This window comes from Trichinella spiralis (genome assembly GCF_000181795.1).
Source record: "Trichinella spiralis strain ISS 195 chromosome Unknown Scfld4, whole genome shotgun sequence".
Lineage (NCBI taxonomy): Eukaryota > Metazoa > Nematoda > Enoplea > Trichinellida > Trichinellidae > Trichinella > Trichinella spiralis.
Genome location: NW_003526943.1, coordinates 720,549 through 738,134, shown reverse-complemented (window position 1 = coordinate 738,134; position 17,586 = coordinate 720,549). Strand labels below are relative to the sequence as shown.

Here is a 17,586-nt window from a genome sequence, read left to right as displayed (position 1 = left end):
AGAAGCCACTCGTTACAATATAATTGCTTTATTCAAGATCTGAAAAAAGTAAGATTTCAGATAAATCTTAAATAATTTCCAAAAAATGTAAGTAGCTAATTTAATGCACCAGTTGAAAAGCGCTTTATCAGCAAAACAAAATTTTCTTTAAAAAATTCAAAAAATAAATTAATGACTTAAAAGAATTCGATAAAATTCTACGATTCATTCAGAAACACTGTTGTACAGAACAATTGCCGCACATACGACAAATGCGCCAAGACAAAAAAGCTGACTAACAGAGCCTTCAAGAAATAATACAGAAAAGATTGAAACAATAATAATTGAAAAGGCGGCAGCAAAACTTTTCATTAGATTGTCCAGATATTTCATTACCATCGATACATACAAGCCACCAGCACTTTGAAGACCTAAAACAAACTTCACCTTACAATTTTAAAATTACAATATGATTAAAACAGTTCTATATTTAAAATAAAGAATTTTATATTAAAACACGGATATAATCAAACTTTCGATTACATGTTAATTGTCAATGTCAGTGAATACCTGCGATTAAAAAAATCAACGCGTTATATCCGTGAAAAAAGCCAAAAGTTTTGATTTCATTGCTTTGAGTAAGCCAGCATGCAATAGCAGCGCTAATCAGCCCACATGTATACAGCTGCATATTTCGAATCCAAAGCGAGACACTGCTATTTTTGAGCATAACCTCACAATAAACACCTAAATTATAAATTTTTGAACATTTATTGAATAACAAGAGTTACTGTTGAATATATATATCAACACATAAGAATCTCTAAATACTCTATGGATAATTATAATTTTATAAAAAAATTAAAATAAGATTGAACATAAAAAGGAAAGGATTACCAGCAAAACCAGCAAGAAAACAATTAATCGTCACTACAGAAAGACCAATGAGCAAACTCTGGTTAGGAGCATTTTTCTCAACCACTATTGGAATTGCTTGGTTATAATCTTCCACTTTTCCATTAACAGTACCCAAATAAGCCATTGACACGCCTACTGATACTAAGCAAATGGCAATCCAACGTCTGCAGGAAAAAGACCGACCCAAAAGCAAGACCATAAAAATTGCTGTTGTTACAACTTTAAACTGTGTCATCACCTGAAAAAAAACAAAAAATTTTTCAATTGTATCATCAAAACCATCCGTCCAACACAATGCCATTCTGACATTTTTAATACTCATTTAATTTTTAATTGTGATTATCAATTTTAAAAAATTAATTTAAGATGCCAAATAGCAGTCGGCTTTTATTATTATTGATTTGAATATTATTTAAAAATACTGAAGTTTTACCAGAAAACTTCTTTAACCTTGACATTTTGTACTTGTTATTCGACATCAATCGATATGGGCCTTCATTAATACAGCTAAAATCAACATACTTCATGCATTTCTAAGTCATAAATTATTAAGCAAAATACAAACTTAATTACTGCAAGCTGCATTTTTTTGCTTTCGAAAATAAATTTAAAATTTAAGAATAGCATCGCAGATGATTTTAAAAATTAAATTAATACTTTTATCACTATTTCGGAAACGAATTTCATAGTCTTAATCAAAATTATCACAGACATTTTTTTCTTTTTTGATACATGTATACATGAATGAATGCTAAATAAAATGTTTTCTTAGAAAAATATATTATGTATACTCTGAAATTAAATTAGAGCAAACAGATAAAGTTATAAATAATTGCATTCGTAATTTAATACAAGACATCAATTTAATACTCAAAGACATTCAACATCGATGAAATGTCCAGTTACTGCATTTAAATAAGCAAAGTAAAACAAAATAACATAACATCATTCTACATAAATGAATAAAAACTTACCACATAAGTAGCAGCATTCATATTTGCTAAGCCGTAAAATTCCAAATTATTTTGAACTGCATAACATATTGAAGGTATTGACATCTTCAGCATTTCATATGGAGCGCAAAAAAAGTCTTTTCGAACAGATAAAATCCATGAAGAAATGTGATATTTTGTTTCATGTAAAAGTAAAATCACAGCAGTTACAAGTTTTACAAGCTCCGCGATTAGAACAACGGTTGAAGTCAGATAATGATTCGAAACTGTGGATTTCATTTGAGTGTGTCGTAAAAGCAGTGAATGCGCAGACCATATAGTAGTCATACTGCCAATAAGATAAAAATGAAATAACTTTTTTCTAAATCTCAGTTTACCATGCATTCCATCTTTCTTCACAACATCATTCAAGCAATTATGAATGACAACCGCTTTCATTTGTTTATCTTTAATTATATTAGAGTTCCGATAATAACAATTGGATTAATTTATCATAATTTAAAAAATACATGGAAACAATTTCAACAAAAAACAACATCAAACATAAAAATGTTTCAAATTTATACTTGACAGTATGCCACAGTAGAAAATACATAACTTGCCTATAACACTTTAGGCAGAAATCATAAATAAAATATACATTATTTAAATGTGTTACAGTACAAAAAAAATAAGCTAAAATTTTACAGATAAAAAGATTAAATGTGCGCTTTCATGTTTCGAAGTTTTCTAACATATTTTCTTAAAAAATTGAATTATTTTTCTTAAAATGTTAATTAAATAATCAAATAAAAATAATTAGTTCAGTTAAATCATAATTTAACTTAATTTAATTTTTCCATAAAAAAGTAAATTCATTTGTTACTGTAGTAGGCGCAGTTTTCGTAAATTTTAGTGGTCTAATCAGTGTCTCTCTCAATATATCATTTTAAAAATGTTTTAATATTTAAACCTTAATAATTCAAAGTTTAGTAAAACTTAACTTCACTGTTTAGGTGTTCTAGCAGAAAAAATTTTTATCTAATAAAGTATTTGAACTTTATTCTAAAATTACTGTATAATTGTAATAAGTATCATTGCCAAAGCGATACAGCTGAATCCAAAATAAAAGATTGCAAGTAAGTTTAAAGTGATTTTGAATATTTGATTTTCTATAATTTCAGTTTCTAATTTTATTTAAAGCGTGTAATAATGTATATCTTTACAGTATGTAAAATTGAAGATAATGCAAAATGTGAATTGGATTAAAGTACACGTTATATTGCAGGCATTTTGAACTTTTTGTTTTTAAACTATCTTGAGGCTTCAAATGAAAATTTCAGTATAATTTTCAAGATGTATCTTTTTTTCTATTAACATGACAGCTTAAAATAAAAGTATGCTGAGGCACTTAATAGTTTAAACTTCATAGATGGTTTAAACTTTAGGCTGGATTCCTTTCATTTTGTTTAATGCATTAATACTTAAATGGGTGAATGATGGAGTCGCGTGATGTGCTTTATGCAACTCCATATCGGCCTAAATCATCCGCTGCACATGTTTTTGAAAGTATTAAGCCAACGCCCCTTTTGAACATAACGCCTGAATGTAGTGAAGATGATGATTGTAACAGTGGTACATCAGAAAAAAGTTCTGATAAAACGTTGAAACATGAAATCGCTGATTCATCACTAAATAGTTGTTATCATGGAAAGCAACTGAATAGACCTTTTTTGAATACATGCGAGGCAATTATTGAAAAGATTAAACGAGTTAAGAAAATTGACCCATCCACCTTAGCTAAAGAACAAATTCGTCGAAATGAACATTATTATCAAAAAATTGCAATGAAAAAAGTAATTATTTGTAACTTTTATTTAATAGTAAATTGATGCTTATGAGACTGCTGTTTGATTTAGGCGGGAAAGAAATGTTTAAACGTGAAAGACCCTATTTATAATGATCTTCCACGTATTGACGATTCGAATGACATTTGCATTGCAAAATCTACGAGCAAATTTTTGAGACATAAAACTTTGAACTTTAACAAATGATTTAAGATTTTACTTTTTTTTTATATTTGGATAAAGTTTTCATTCCATAAATATGATCATTTTTAACTTGGTGAACTGTGACTTGTTTCATACATGATACATTCATTCATTCTTTTTATCATGCTGCCTTATTTTCTGTTTTTTTATTTAGATTTTTTCAGGAGAATGCAAGAAGTAGATAAAAATTTTATTAATTCTGTTGGAGGCATTGTCCAAAATATCAAAAGCATTCAAAGTTCGATTTCTGAAGTGCTGGCAAAGCTGCAAATGGTAGATCAGTTGGATTGGTATAAAGTTAATTCAGTTCGTTGATTTGTTTTGACAATTTTATTTTAGGCCTTCATTATTAAACAGTTTCAGAGTGATATCAAGTCAGTTTAATTCAATGCTTCAACTTTTACGAAGTGATCGAGCATCGCATTTCAAAAATTACGTATTTCTTCCAATAAGGTTATCAGTGGAAGTGGATGCAGATCTTGAAGTTAGTATTTTGTTTGTTTAATTTTTCTACTGTTATTAGTTGTTTCATAAATTTATTTTAGGCAGCAACTGAAAATCGATTGCATGCATGGACACACGCTGTCGTTCCTGATTATTTGCGAACAAAGCCTGATCCTCAGGTTGAACAGAAAGATCAGCAGATCAGCAATCAAGTACAACAACGGATATGCAATCCAGAGAGTCTTCAAAAGCAGATCACTGCTTTCAACCGTTGTTTAAATTGCATATTAGATTCTTTGAATGCCAGCATTAGAGATTCAGAAATGGATGGTATGAAATGAACATTATTTTGCATTTATTTATATGCTTTATGTAGGTAGCAAAACGAGCAAAACATCTGATGGTGAAGATACTGCTCTGCTGGTGGCTGCTATATTGAAAGGTCAGAATGTAAAACCTGCTTATTCAGCTACGCCTGCTTCCTCACGCGGAAGTAGTGGTGATTCAGGTAATTTTTAACTTACATGCTGTTATTATCTTTACTATTAGTATTCATTATTATTTGAAATTTATTTTTATTTATTTTACGGTAATATCGTATATAATTTTTCTAGAAAACTTATTTTAATATGATTGATGTATAGCTTTTTAATACATTTGATATTTTCAGGGCATTCAAAGGCAAGCAAAGCTCAAGTGAGGATCGCAACTACCCACCATCCCGTGCCATATAATAGATGAATTTTAAAAAACGAAAAATAAATGCTTGTGTAATTCATTGAGAATTGTTGATGAACGTATTATCATAACTAATAATATTAACATAATGTATGTAAAACATATCGTATTTCCTTCTGATTCTAATGATTTCTGATTTTGATAGTTTCTATGAGTATTTTGTTTATTTTTCTTGTATTGTATATATGTATATTTACAAATAAATGTTTACCTGAATGAGTGAAATTCTACTATTTAGATGTGCTATATTTAATTAGGATGCCTTAAATCAATTTCCGATGCATTTTCTGTTATCAGTAAATGAAACATTATTATTAAAATAATTGCTTTTGATTTTAGCAAGTGCAGTGCTGTTTCATATTGAAAAAGCAGTGCATGGCAAAGAATGTTTGATGGCTAAAATAAGGAAGAAGAAAACAGGTGGTTGTTATACTGTAAATTTCAAAATCAATTTTTAAAAATTGTTCATAAGAAAACAATTTGGTGATCCAGATAGGCAGAATCCAGTGTGAATTGTTTTTTGGCAGATTTACATTTAAATGTATTTTATGTGAAACTAATTTTGCTATTTCAAATTTATATAATATAAATTAATTAAAATTCAACATTAAATATGGCATTTTCACTTTAAAATTTATTGATTTAAATGAACTATGCAAAGAGTAAAGAATTCGAAAGAGTTTATATAATTTTGTAAAAATAAATTATAAATTTTAATGTATATTATGAAATTTAACAGTTAAATTTATTTTATAGAAAATTTCACCGTTAACAATAAAGCATCATTTTTAAACAGAATAATCAAACATGATTGTTGTTTACATTACTGTAATGCTAAGAAATACAAATTTGCAACATAATGCATTGTTTGTAAGATTTGGCATTTTAAAATGCAGAGCCTTATATTGAATGTGTAATGTTGTAAAGAAAAAATTTTAATGATGGTGGCGATTCCACTGCTAACACGAAATGCATATTTTTCTCTTTGTGAGTATATCATTTATTATAAAAAAGAGAATCAGTTAAGTTATGCTTTATCAGAAAAATGAAATACCATAAATGTATCGTATTTCACCTTTTTATGTGCATTTTTTTTGTAAATAAGTGTTTTCTTACCACATAGCTTTTTTCATAGGTAGTTCTTGACATTAAGATTTTCTGTCGTGCTTATTTTTAAAATAATTTTTATATTTGTCATTTATTAAATTTATTTACTTTATCCAAATAGTTACATTGTTATGGTAGAGCATATTTTAATTTATAATGTAGGAATGTTTTTTCTTAAGTCGTGGTAGTTTATTTTCATGTAGGAAACGCATTTTCTTAAATTCATTTAGTAACGGTATGCGTTCAGCTAATAATTTGAAAAAGGACGTTTACATTTGAAAATATTATGTTTGATGTTTTTGAATTATTTAAATAAAATTTAATTTAAATATCAATATAAATTTCAATTTTTAAGCGAATGAAGTTGATTTTTTGCATCTTTAGAAATGTAGTATCGACATAAATCAATTTACAATAGAACGTGAAGAAAAAGTCAGTTACTGGCATTTTATTTAACATTTAGTTTAATCATAATGAAATAAGCATCGAAGTGAAATTATAATGTTTGTGATGAATTTTGAATTACAGGGAGAAAAACATGCATATGGATGTTCTTTCTTAGCTGCTTGTTCGAACTTGTCGAATTATCCGTTAAGCAGGTGTCACAGATTGATGACAATGAATTTGCTGAATTTGAAGAATTTGATGTTGAACTGGATGCTTCGGTGGATGCAGATTTTACGGCAAATAATGTAAATGAAAGGGAAACTCCTCCGGTAGATACGGCATCAATAGGCGCGAAGAGGTCTCCAGCCAACGCAGAACAAAAGCGTAACGATGCTCCGAATAATAATTTCAACGATGACGATTACGGTATTGTGGAGGTAGGACATTTTTTGTTTTTATGTACAATTATTATTTATGCCTTTGTTTTGTAATAATTGTATTACTTTTCAGGACGAGTCTGTTGACGATTTTTCACACCTTCTGGATGAAAATGAATTTGAAAATTTTCCCGATGAAAGAAGACCAGGTAAACAAAATGCAGGTCCTAGTAAGACTGTAACTCAGTTGAAGATAACAGACGTGAGTAATTTTTTATTTATGTGTTTTTACCTCATTTATTTCAAATTAATTTGGAAATATTTTTGCTAATCAATCAATTGCTTCTTTTCTATCTTTAACAGGTTCCTGGTCACTTGAGGAACAATTGGAATAATTTTGTAGTTGAATTGTTTCTAATATTTGGACTGATTGTTTATGTAATTAATTATATATATGGTAAGACAAAAAATCACTCTCTTGCGGTTGCTTGGTTTGATTCGAACCGTCCATTTCTTGAAGAAAATTTTTCGATTGTTGGTATGTGTTTATTATCAGAAAGATGTTTGAAATTATTTTAATGTTGTCTATTATAGGTGATGATGGAATAAGCCCTGAAGTGACAAAAAATGTTCTAATAAAAGAATCGGACAACCATTACATTGTGTGGTGTAGTGGTCGACAAGGCTGTATTGGAATGGAAATTCATCTGAAATTGATCAAGCGACAAGATTTGCTTTCACTTATTTTTTACATTATTAGACCAAAATTTGATGTTATAGTAAGTTTTATTTGTTTTTTTACTTTTACTTATTATTTTCAAAATTTCATCAATGAAAGTTTTATAAATCACAATTCAAAATTATTATTCTTTAATGACGGCACTTTTGTGCTTTTGTTGTTTCAGTTTGTTTGTATGAAATGGGATTTTTTGAAATTTATTAAAAAACACAGTTATGTAAAAAGTGAAATGAAATATTTTTTCCATTCATATTTATTTATATTTATATATTTATTTATATTGAATTGTCTTAAATTGTGGAAAGAGAAATGGTTGGAATAATATGCTATGTTCTGATAAGCATACATGAAACACCCAAGAACTGTACTGAAATGTTGTTATTTCAATTTTTTAGGAAATAAAAATAATATTGAATCCAGAAGAAATGGATCCATTTGTTTTCGCATTGGGCACAAAACGATCTGCAATAAAAAATTCCAAAGAAATTATGGACTTGGTAAATTTTAAAAATGTCGACAAAGATTTTTTTTATTTGGAATTTGTTTTGCAGAATTTATACTGCAGTGAGAAGAAAAATGTCGAAAAGTTGGGTCTGCCATCATCATATATTCTTCATTCAGAAATTGGTGAAGTCACTACTGGGCTAATCGATTCAAAGGTAAGAATTTATTATTATTTTTTAAAAAAATATATCTATTTATTTATTATGTTTTTTAGATAGTTTCAGCTTTATGCAAGTACAAGGACGTTGTTGATTACATTCATATATCTGATCAATTTGTTGGAATAAAACCAATCGAGTAATTGAATTGGTAAAATTTGTAAAAAGTTTTGTGTAACTTTCGTTTTTTCTATTTTAGAATGGAAAATATGACGAAACCTCCAGAAACTGCTAAAGTAGTTATGATATGTTTGAACAGTAATAAATATTTCATTAATATTTGCACTTGTTGTTGTTATTACTGTTTGACAAAATGTGAATATTTAGTACCTGGTCAACTTAGGGCAACAGAAGAAGATGTTTCCTCTTTGCAACCCTTGATGATTTTCATATTTCATGTTTTGGAAAAGGTTCGACGATTTCGATTAACTAGAGAAGTGAGTAAAATTATTTAGTTTGGAGTTCATTTATTAATTATTAAATATTATTTGAAGGGTAAACAAAAAGCGGACAAAAATCGACAATATGTTGAAGAATCATTTTTGAAAACTACCCATGCTCAACGACAAGAAGCTGCACAACAACGCCGAGAAGAACGTGCTCGTGAACGTAAAGAACGTTTAATGGCAGAAGAAGATCCTGAGAGGCAGAGAAAATTGGAAAAGCAAGAATTGAAAAGAGAATTAAAGAAGAAACAGCCGCGTGTGAAACAAATCAAAATTAAAGCAATGTGAGATAGGTAGGATAGATATATATATATAAGTGATGTTGTTAATGAAGAATATTTTTGTAATTGATTGATTGCTTGCAATTTTTCATCAACCTACCTACCTGCTTTATAGCAAGCATCACATTGTTTGCGTTATTATTTTTTTGCAAATTAATTTTCCTTTCAATTGAAATTCAAAAATTGTTCATTCGACATATCACCTCAACTGTTGTTGAATGTCTTCTTCTTCTTGTTCTTATTATATAATAATTTTTTTTATTTTTTGATAAGTGAAGTATGTATGTACTTTAGGTTACGATTTTTGATCAAGGCAAAACAGATTTATTGCTGAGAAGAAAAAATTGTTTCACCTTTATATCGGATAAGATGAATTTCTGTTCTTTTTTCTCCTAATGAGCATACAGAAAGAGAAAATAATAGGTATTGAAAATAAAAATTGTAAAAATATGGCATAAAAATGATACACTTATCAGAATTTTTTTTCCAAGGATTATGTATATATGTGACAACAACAACTTTTTTTTATTCCTAATTCTGTAACATAACAAAGCAACTGTTCATCTGTTTATATTAATTGAAAAAATGATTTCAAATTTAAATAAGCACAAAACAGTAACAATTTTATACATAACTTGTAAAAAAAACCATTCATCTATCTCATTGCCCTGTAAAAATGAATAACAAATATTTCTTCCATGTTTGTTAGTTTTTTATCTTTTCACGATCATCTATATCTGCCTTTGTACTTGCTGTTCATTCATCATTAATCATCCGGTTCTTGATCTTCTTTGGTAGTTGTTGGTGCTGCAATTTCTTTCAAGCATTGTTGAAATATTGAAGTACCAGGTGCCAATTTCGGTTTCTTCAAATCAACCATCATCCCAAACATACCAGTACCAATGGATATTGGTACTCCCATGATTATAGACTCGGACACGCCCGATAAATTGTCTTGATGCCCATGATAAGCTGCATTGAACAAATGTTCGCAGGTGTTTTCAAATGAAGCCAACAAAAGAACGCTGTCCTTGATTTTCGGCAAACCAAATCTCGTCATGCCGACAACTTCGCCGTTGTTGGTCATCAAATCGGCCAGCATCATCACGTGACGGAAATCCAACCCAATACCATGACCAGCCATTGTATTCATGATTTCTGTTATGATAACTTCTCTAGCCGCTTCGATGCCCAAAACTTTGGCAACATCGATTGGATGATTGGACACAGTCTTGGCAGTATCGACCCCTTCGGTTGCAATTACCGACAAATAGTCTCTGGTTTCGACGAGAAGTTTGTATTTTTCACCGGTCTGTTCGTCGGCTTGAATAATGCACCGTTTCACAGACGGCAATCCGTGAACAATAACTTTGGGCAGGTAATTTTTCAAATAATACAAACTCTGCAAAGGGGTAAAATTTTTCCCCTCGGGTGGATAAACGATGATTATGCTGTCGCCGCGCAAAGCGACATCTTTGACACTGAGAGGCACTTTCAGCTTGGCTTGGAGAAGAGCGCGTACAACCGATGCCGGCGTAATTTCCAGCTGCAACAGTCGAATTCGACTTGTCGACAACTTGATTGTCAAGAAGAAATTTTTCGGTCCGAATACTGTAGCGAACATTTCGGTGATGTCGTTCAAAGTTGTCCGCTCCAATCGACCCTTGATCAAGTGGGCCAACGACGCGCTGCTTTCGTCGACAAGGCTACAAGTGACCACTGGGGTCAAAATGTTCGCCGCCGCGTTGATGATCTCCCGAATCCTCGGCACACCTTGGGTGATGTTCATGCTGGCCACACCGGCAAAGTGGAACGTTTTCAACGTCATCTGGGTCGACGGTTCGCCGATGCTCGTGGCCGAAATTGCGCCCACCGCCGTTCCTGGATGAATCAACGCTTGCTGGTAGCGTCTCTGACATTCTTCCAAAAATCCAACGAACTGCCTTTCGGATACTGATTTCTCTTTCACCAGCACTTTGCGCTTCAATTCCATCGCGTAACAACTGCCGCACACTGCCGTCCGTACGGAACAGTGGTCGCCGGCGTGCTGTCGACAACGTTCGGTCAATTCGACCACTCGCTTCACCTCCATCGCCTTTCGACCGCAGAACGTTTTGACCGCATTCAAAAAGAAACCGCTGCAATTGAAGGGGTGGGAAAATTTTTCCATAACCAAACCCAACATTTCCTTGTGATTCAGTCGATCCTTGTCATCCAGGTTCACATTTCTGCAATGTTCCCACAGATGTTCCAAATTGACCACAACGCTGTCCGTTTCGGCGTGCATCGGATCAATTCCATCTTGGCCGAAAGCGAACTGAATAATACTGCCCTTGGCATTGCGCACGGTCTCGTCGTAATGGACGCACAAATCTTCCATACATTTCACTAGACGCCGCTGCATGTAACCCGTCTCGGCAGTTTTCACGGCACTGTCGATCAGTCCTTCTCGACCGGCCATGGTGTGGAAGAAAAACTGGCAAGGTTCCAAGCCGGTGAAAAAGCTCGCTTCGACGAAACCTCGAGCAACTGGAGATTTGTCATTTTTCATGAAATGCGGCAACGACCGACGCTGAAAGCCTTCGGTTGGCCGACGTCCGGCAATCGCCTGCTGACCAACGCAGGCGATCATCTGGCTAATGTTGATCACGGACCCTTTGGAACCGCACATGGCCATTGTCAACGGCGAATTGTACACGTTCAGCTGGTTGAAGCAAGCTTGACCGGTCTGATTTCTCACGTCCGACAATTCCCGAAGTACAATCGCTTCCAGCGTATCTTCTTCGCTGCATCCAGGATGCACGGACAACAAGCCAGACTTGAACTCTTCAATATATCCATCGCATCGATCATAGCCTTCTTTAATTAGGCGCTTTTTGTCTTGGATCAGTTTGTCATTTGGCATCAGATCGTCAATGCCAATGGAAAATCCATGATGGGTTAGAAATTCAATCGCCACACGACTAATTCTCCACATCACTTGCATCGCCACTTCTGAACCATAATCTCGCAGCAGTGCGTAAATGACGCCAATTTTCGAACCACTGCCAACCATCGACTTGTCCATCACGCCGGTCAACAAACAACTATTGCGAATTATCACATAGCCTTCATTTGGGCACATTTCCAAATTGCCTTTGTAATTCTTCCCTTTTGCGGTCAAATTGAGCAAAACATTGCACTGTCGATTCGGCCGAAGTACCAAATTGAACAACTGTTTGCCGGTCCAGAGTGGAATCGGTTTTAAAATTGCCGGCATTGGCAGATCGACATGTTGGACTCCATTTTCGGCGTGCAAAATTGCACCAACAATTCTCCAAGCGTCCAATTTGCCAAAAAAGCAATCTTTGCGCGTAAGCAGATATGCGCCTGTGATGAAATCTTGAGTCGGAGCGATCAACGGTTCACCATTTCTCGAAGTTATCACATTGTCTTTGATGTTCATCAGCAGAACCGATTCGGCACGAGCTTCGTGAGTTTGTGGAAAATGGACATTCATTTCGTCACCGTCGAAATCTGCATTATACGGTGTGCAAGAGCACTCGTTGAATCGAAATGTTCGATACGGTAACACTTTCACCTGGTGACACATGATGCTCTGCTTGTGCAACGACGGTTGTCGATTGAAAAGCACATAATCCCCGTCGACCATGTGCCTTTCGACAGTATCGCCCAGTTTGACAGTCTGAGCAATATGTTCCCTGTTGGCGAAACGCAAACTCTTTTTCACGCCCGTTTCAGAGGAAATGTAAAACAACGCTCCAGGATGTTTTTCTGGACCATTCTGAACCAACTTTTGAAGCCACGATCTATTCCTTTCGGTAATTCGATCCGGAAATGTTAACTGCTTGGCCACTTGTACCGGGACGCCAATTTGATCAACCCGAAGATTCGGATCCGGCGAAATTACCGTACGAGATGAATAATTCACTCGTTTTCCGGATAAATTTTTTCGAAAACGACCCATTTTACCCTTCAAACGTTGAAAAAGACAACGACGATGCGATCTCGCTGTTATATTCTTCGGAAGATAACTAATATCACTGTTTATATACAAAGCGCACAACACTTGCAAATATTCCCAACTTTGCCTATACATGTATTCTCTGCAGCCAGTTTCTCGATGTCGTTTTATCACCATATTCACGAATACAATTTCCGATAATTTCATCGTCAGATCATCTTCAGTGCTGCCCAATTTTGAAGCACATGGAACTGATGGCCGAATCGAAGCAGGAGGTACTGGAAAACGTTGAGAAATCATATTCATCGGATGACCACCATTTTCATCCATAACCAAAAATATCAAATCCTAACAAAAAATAATTATCACAAAATCAATCTATTACAATCGTAGCTCATTAAATTTATCTACCACTATAACTAGAACAAAAATACTGAAAAATATTTTAAAGTACTACATATATATTTTTTTAAATTAAAAAAACACTATGTTAAACATATATTTCTTGTTCTAATTTATTCAATATTGAAATACCATAGTTGTAAATAAATTCGATATTTTCCAACCACTGATAAAAAGTTATTAAATTTCAACAGTCAACGAATCTGAAGACTTACTTCATTCGGTATGTTTTCAAAAAGTCGCAACGCTTTCACTGGATTAATCAGAGTAACTTTTGCTCGTTTATTAAAATTTCCCAAATGAGGCTTTTTTTCTAATGCCAGCCTCAAACGATCATGGCCAAAAATCTTGCTGCGATCGTGCATAATTTTCATGAAACTTCGAGGGACACTTTTTACAATACCTTGCAATAAAACATTCATATACTGACTGACGAAAAATCATAAATTCAACATTTACCATTCTTGTATCCACAATTAAAGCAAACTGGACACAATTTACATGTATTCGTTATTTGACGATGTAGTTTCACTTTATGCAAATACGTAAGTGAAGGTAGGCGTATTTTTTTAAAAAACATCCTTTTCTTTTCATCCGACAAAAGAATATGTGAACAAGACTAAAAATTTTAAATTTCAATGAAATTTAAGTAAAAAAATGGACTAACTTTGCAAATTGATTGTAAAACACGAATAATGTGTTTGAAAAACCCATAATGGAAAACTGGTAACTCCAAATTGATATAACCAAAATGGCCAGGACATTCGCTAACCGGCAAATTGCATGTTGAACAAGTTCCTTTCGGTACACTAAGACCCTAAAAATATTTTTTGAAATGTACATTATCTCATGTGTCAGCAAAAGAAAAACATACCAGCCGACTGTCCAACGGACTATATTCTAAATATGGACCATACAAATTGCCTCTGTTCAATTTTCGCTCCTTCACCTCCATCACACCGCATTCTCTCATCCTTACATCGTTTTGCATTGAAAACTTCAATTCAGAACTAAAAGTATTATAAATATGAATTCGAATCTAACCAAAGAATCAACAACATTCTGCTTACACTTTGCTTGTCATTTGATTTGGTTGATATTGCAGAGACGGCATTTTGAAAGCACAAACGATAAAATAATTCTATATTTTCCCTATAAATTAATAATATTTATCCTGTAAAACTTTAAAATACTTTTAATAGTGTAACTCATTTCTGCTCCTCAAATTTAATATGGAAACTGACGTATAAATAAAAAAACCAAAACACGTATTTTAAAAGAGATAAAAAGCTGCTTATGTATTTCAACTTATAACAACAGCGCATATATACATACAAATTATATCATACATATAAAAATTAATAGAACAATACAGAAAACAATTATCAGGTGGCAAATCCACTACCCAAATATTTTTCCTTTTCTTTCGAAAAAACATATTTTAAAACGATAACGATAACACGTTCACAGTTGGAATTTCTACAAAATTCTAATGTTCACTTGAAGAAAAATAAAAAAGTATATATTAGAAAATAAAAGTGAATTACTAAACTTAAAAAATAAAACGTTTAAAAACTTGAGAAATAAAAGTATAAAAGGAGAAACTAAAAAACAAAGCATGACAATTACGGTATATAAAGTAACTCAGGTGCAATTCTCATTCTTATCATTAGTACATAGCCTCAGCTTTATTCTACAATCTGTATCTACGTTGCTATTGTTTAACATGGAATGTTATTTAAAAAAATCATGATTTAAATTACGTCGTATTGGTTTTCCTTGTCTAATTGCTCATTAATTGAAATTTTTCCGTTGTGATTAGCTGTAATATTTTTTCATTTCATTGGTTCAAATATCCCATTTAGCAAATATCCGTAACATAAAAAATGGAAATATAATTCCAAAACTTTATTGTGTCTGTTTGAAGTTTCGTCATTCATTGAAATTTTGTTTATTTAAATATATTATTTGTGGTGAAGTTTATACTTCTTTATGATCAGCATTCCTGAAAATAATTTTTATCATTATTCTATATTTTATTGTGCCAAAGTGACGTTATATCAAATGCGATAGTAATAATTCAGAAAAAACAATACAAAAAATAAGTTAGATAGTGATTTTTATTTTTCACTACCCGACAGCAGCAACAACAACAGTAAAGAACAGCCAACAGCAGGCTAATTCGTGATGGCTGAGTTAAGTTACGTCTTGCAACAAATCGTCGTGGTGGTACGTCCCTTGTGTATGAAGGCAGGGCATACAAATTGCTATACAGGCATATACTGGAAAACGGGTGAAAATTGGGGATGTTCCGAGGTATGTGCTTTGAAAATATTAAATATGTACTTTGTTATTAAGAATTCGTTCTGTTTTGGTACAGTATAAAAAAGGGGGGCAAAGGTGGAGTAACCACCAACCTGGATGTGACAGCGGCGATCAAGCGGACTCCCCATGGTGACGATTGTTCAGTGGATGAACACACGGCCTACAGAATGGAAAAAAGGGCCATTTTAAAAAAGCGGAGTGCGGAAGAAGCGAAGACCATCCCGCAAATCTATGATAAAGAAGCCGCAGCTGTCTCTGCTGAACCATCAACATCTGCCCAATTTCCGTTCTTTAGAGAAGTCAGAAATGCCATGTATAACCAACGGGCGAAACGTTTCCCCAGACTTCCCAGAGATCATCAGGATCTTGTTCTAGGACCTGAATTTACAAGAACAAAATCTTGGAAAACGTTTCTGCTGACGCAGAGTGAGGCTGGCATAATCGGCTCAACAGCATTTTCTTAAAGAAGAACAAGGCGTGATGGAAACGCTAGTTAATCAGCTGCTCTCAAGAAATCCTGTGGCTGGTTCCATTAGACAAAAAAACAATAAGTAAGCGGAAAAGCAACGACGGGTTATGATCTATATGGGTGAATACACCAGCGGCAGGCGTACCTTCGAGCGGTTTCTTGAAGCTTTGATATACCTCACTCCAGAGCCGATTTAATGCCGCCTTCCAAGTGGTGGTTTTGTATAATAATTTTTGTATAATATTTTATTATCATTGTTGTTATTATCTGTTATTTGCTGTTGTTTATTATTCACTTTATTTTTTATTGTTTCTTATTGACACTGTTATTAATTATTCACGTTATTCTCTGTTATTTACTACTGATATTGTTGTTGTTGAGCATTGAAAAGTAAATTTTATTTAGAAAAATTGACTTCAAAAAATTAAACTTCAGATGGCTAGCATAACAGTAAAACATAGAAATGTTCTTTAAATAATATTCCAAATACTAATCACAAAAAGCACAAAGTGGAAAAGTAAATATTTAAAAGGAGAAACAGCTGTAAACAATGAAAAAATTCCACTGTCAAATTCCAGGTCAAATGCTATGTTGTTATGCAATCAAAAATTTGGGCCAATGAAATAAAAAAGAATTGTAGCTTATCAGAGAAGAAAAATTTCAATCAATGAAAAGTTTAGGTGACACGCCCAATGGAATTACGCAATAGCTATGGAATCAGAAGCTATCCAATGAGAAACAGGCGTTTTGCCAACCAATAGGAACGCAATCACAAAAATTATACCGAGAGAGACTATCCCATAAATAATTAGTAATACACTTTAGAGTATATATTTTAGAATTCTACTATGTGTAATGTTTTAAAATAATTTTAATTCTGCAATTATATTTTACAAATTAATTTCTTTCCAACCCAATTAAACATTCGTATTTAATTTATACTGTTTTAATAGCATGACTGGAAAGCTACTATCAGTGGTCCGATGACACTGGTTAACTACAAAAACCCCCCAGTGTTGAAACTTGACCACATTATTTCACGCCAAAGTTATACTGCTGAGATAAAATATGCAATAATTTGACTGCATCTTTCTGTCAAATTAGAATTATCTGTAATTTCGTATGCTAATTGTTCACAAATAAATGCTAATAAGGGACTTGGTGTTTGTTCAGTGAATGACTAAAGCTTTGCAAATCATTTCATACCCAAATTAAGAAAACCTGTTGTTAGAAATAATTCGCATTATTTTTTGTACTATTCAGCTTATTATTATTATTATTATTATTATTATTATTATTATTATTAAAGGATTTGCAACTGCCTTTCGGTATAATTTACGGCGCCGTTGCTTTAAAACACTGGTT

At 32.6% G+C, this 17,586-nt stretch overlaps 7 protein-coding genes across 7 annotated transcripts; 5 read left to right on the top strand and 2 right to left on the bottom strand.

The window, feature by feature from the left end:
* Positions 1–28: 28 nt before the first annotated feature.
* Positions 29–2,288, bottom strand: Tsp_00187 (CMP-sialic acid transporter). The gene is made up of 8 exons (XM_003375938.1): positions 2,206–2,288; positions 1,872–2,178; positions 1,331–1,430; positions 1,177–1,199; positions 877–1,135; positions 550–726; positions 219–410; positions 29–39 (listed from the first exon to the last, which is right to left on the bottom strand). Exons 1-8 carry the CDS (start codon positions 2,286–2,288, stop codon positions 29–31), a joined length of 1,152 nt encoding a protein of 383 aa, XP_003375986.1.
* Positions 2,289–3,328: 1,040 nt separating this feature from the next.
* Tsp_00188 (secretin receptor) lies at positions 3,329–4,264 on the top strand. The gene is made up of 4 exons (XM_003375937.1): positions 3,329–3,685; positions 4,045–4,057; positions 4,089–4,177; positions 4,220–4,264. Exons 1-4 carry the CDS (start codon positions 3,329–3,331, stop codon positions 4,262–4,264), a joined length of 504 nt encoding a protein of 167 aa, XP_003375985.1.
* A 4-nt stretch (positions 4,265–4,268) lies between these two features.
* Tsp_00189 (mediator of RNA polymerase II transcription subunit 8) lies at positions 4,269–5,065 on the top strand. Its single transcript, XM_003375936.1, has 4 exons — positions 4,269–4,364; positions 4,426–4,654; positions 4,701–4,832; positions 4,995–5,065. The coding sequence occupies exons 1-4, from the start codon at positions 4,269–4,271 to the stop codon at positions 5,063–5,065; spliced, it is 528 nt and encodes a 175-aa protein (XP_003375984.1).
* Positions 5,066–5,212: 147 nt separating this feature from the next.
* Tsp_00190 (coiled-coil domain-containing protein 47) lies at positions 5,213–9,068 on the top strand. Its single transcript, XM_003375935.1, has 13 exons — positions 5,213–5,216; positions 5,402–5,496; positions 6,554–6,605; positions 6,698–6,993; positions 7,067–7,195; positions 7,396–7,471; positions 7,528–7,712; positions 8,068–8,169; positions 8,224–8,331; positions 8,391–8,473; positions 8,534–8,592; positions 8,662–8,771; positions 8,829–9,068. The coding sequence occupies exons 1-13, from the start codon at positions 5,213–5,215 to the stop codon at positions 9,066–9,068; spliced, it is 1,539 nt and encodes a 512-aa protein (XP_003375983.1).
* Positions 9,069–10,019: 951 nt separating this feature from the next.
* Positions 10,020–11,930, top strand: Tsp_00191 (secretin receptor). Its single transcript, XM_003375934.1, has 4 exons — positions 10,020–10,058; positions 10,083–10,964; positions 11,034–11,417; positions 11,454–11,930. The coding sequence occupies exons 1-4, from the start codon at positions 10,020–10,022 to the stop codon at positions 11,928–11,930; spliced, it is 1,782 nt and encodes a 593-aa protein (XP_003375982.1).
* A 1,498-nt stretch (positions 11,931–13,428) lies between these two features.
* Tsp_00192 (DNA-directed RNA polymerase III subunit RPC1) lies at positions 13,429–15,088 on the bottom strand. Its single transcript, XM_003375933.1, has 7 exons — positions 15,057–15,088; positions 14,487–14,579; positions 14,302–14,437; positions 14,095–14,244; positions 13,887–14,046; positions 13,643–13,830; positions 13,429–13,458 (listed from the first exon to the last, which is right to left on the bottom strand). The coding sequence occupies exons 1-7, from the start codon at positions 15,086–15,088 to the stop codon at positions 13,429–13,431; spliced, it is 789 nt and encodes a 262-aa protein (XP_003375981.1).
* Positions 15,089–15,733: 645 nt separating this feature from the next.
* On the top strand, positions 15,734–16,216 carry Tsp_00193 (conserved hypothetical protein). The gene is made up of 2 exons (XM_003375932.1): positions 15,734–15,743; positions 15,786–16,216. Exons 1-2 carry the CDS (start codon positions 15,734–15,736, stop codon positions 16,214–16,216), a joined length of 441 nt encoding a protein of 146 aa, XP_003375980.1.
* Positions 16,217–17,586: the final 1,370 nt, after the last annotated feature.

Coding starts and splice junctions, on each gene's coding strand:
- Tsp_00187 (XM_003375938.1), bottom strand. CDS start 2,288: ATGAAAGCGGTTGTCATTCATAATTGCTTGAATGATGTTGTGAAGAAA. Junction 2,179..2,205: donor AAACTGAGATTTAGAAAAAA/GTTATTTCATTT, acceptor TCTTATTGGCAG/TATGACTACTATATGGTCTG. Junction 727..876: donor TTTTCTTGCTGGTTTTGCTG/GTAATCCTTTCC, acceptor TTTATAATTTAG/GTGTTTATTGTGAGGTTATG.
- Tsp_00188 (XM_003375937.1), top strand. CDS start 3,329: ATGGAGTCGCGTGATGTGCTTTATGCAACTCCATATCGGCCTAAATCA. Junction 4,178..4,219: donor ATCAGTTGGATTGGTATAAA/GTTAATTCAGTT, acceptor ATTTTATTTTAG/GCCTTCATTATTAAACAGTT.
- Tsp_00189 (XM_003375936.1), top strand. CDS start 4,269: ATGCTTCAACTTTTACGAAGTGATCGAGCATCGCATTTCAAAAATTAC. Junction 4,365..4,425: donor AAGTGGATGCAGATCTTGAA/GTTAGTATTTTG, acceptor AATTTATTTTAG/GCAGCAACTGAAAATCGATT. Junction 4,655..4,700: donor TAGAGATTCAGAAATGGATG/GTATGAAATGAA, acceptor TGCTTTATGTAG/GTAGCAAAACGAGCAAAACA.
- Tsp_00190 (XM_003375935.1), top strand. Junction 7,196..7,395: donor CTCAGTTGAAGATAACAGAC/GTGAGTAATTTT, acceptor ATATATGGTAAG/ACAAAAAATCACTCTCTTGC. Junction 7,713..8,067: donor GACCAAAATTTGATGTTATA/GTAAGTTTTATT, acceptor TCAATTTTTTAG/GAAATAAAAATAATATTGAA.
- Tsp_00191 (XM_003375934.1), top strand. CDS start 10,020: ATGCCCATGATAAGCTGCATTGAACAAATGTTCGCAGGT. Junction 10,059..10,082: donor TTGAACAAATGTTCGCAGGT/GTTTTCAAATGA, acceptor AGCCAACAAAAG/AACGCTGTCCTTGATTTTCG. Junction 11,418..11,453: donor GCATTGCGCACGGTCTCGTC/GTAATGGACGCA, acceptor ACATTTCACTAG/ACGCCGCTGCATGTAACCCG.
- Tsp_00192 (XM_003375933.1), bottom strand. CDS start 15,088: ATGAGAATTGCACCTGAGTTACTTTATATACC. Junction 14,580..15,056: donor CCTGAGTTACTTTATATACC/GTAATTGTCATG, acceptor ATTAATTTATAG/GGAAAATATAGAATTATTTT. Junction 13,831..13,886: donor TAATTGTGGATACAAGAATG/GTAAATGTTGAA, acceptor TTTTATTGCAAG/GTATTGTAAAAAGTGTCCCT.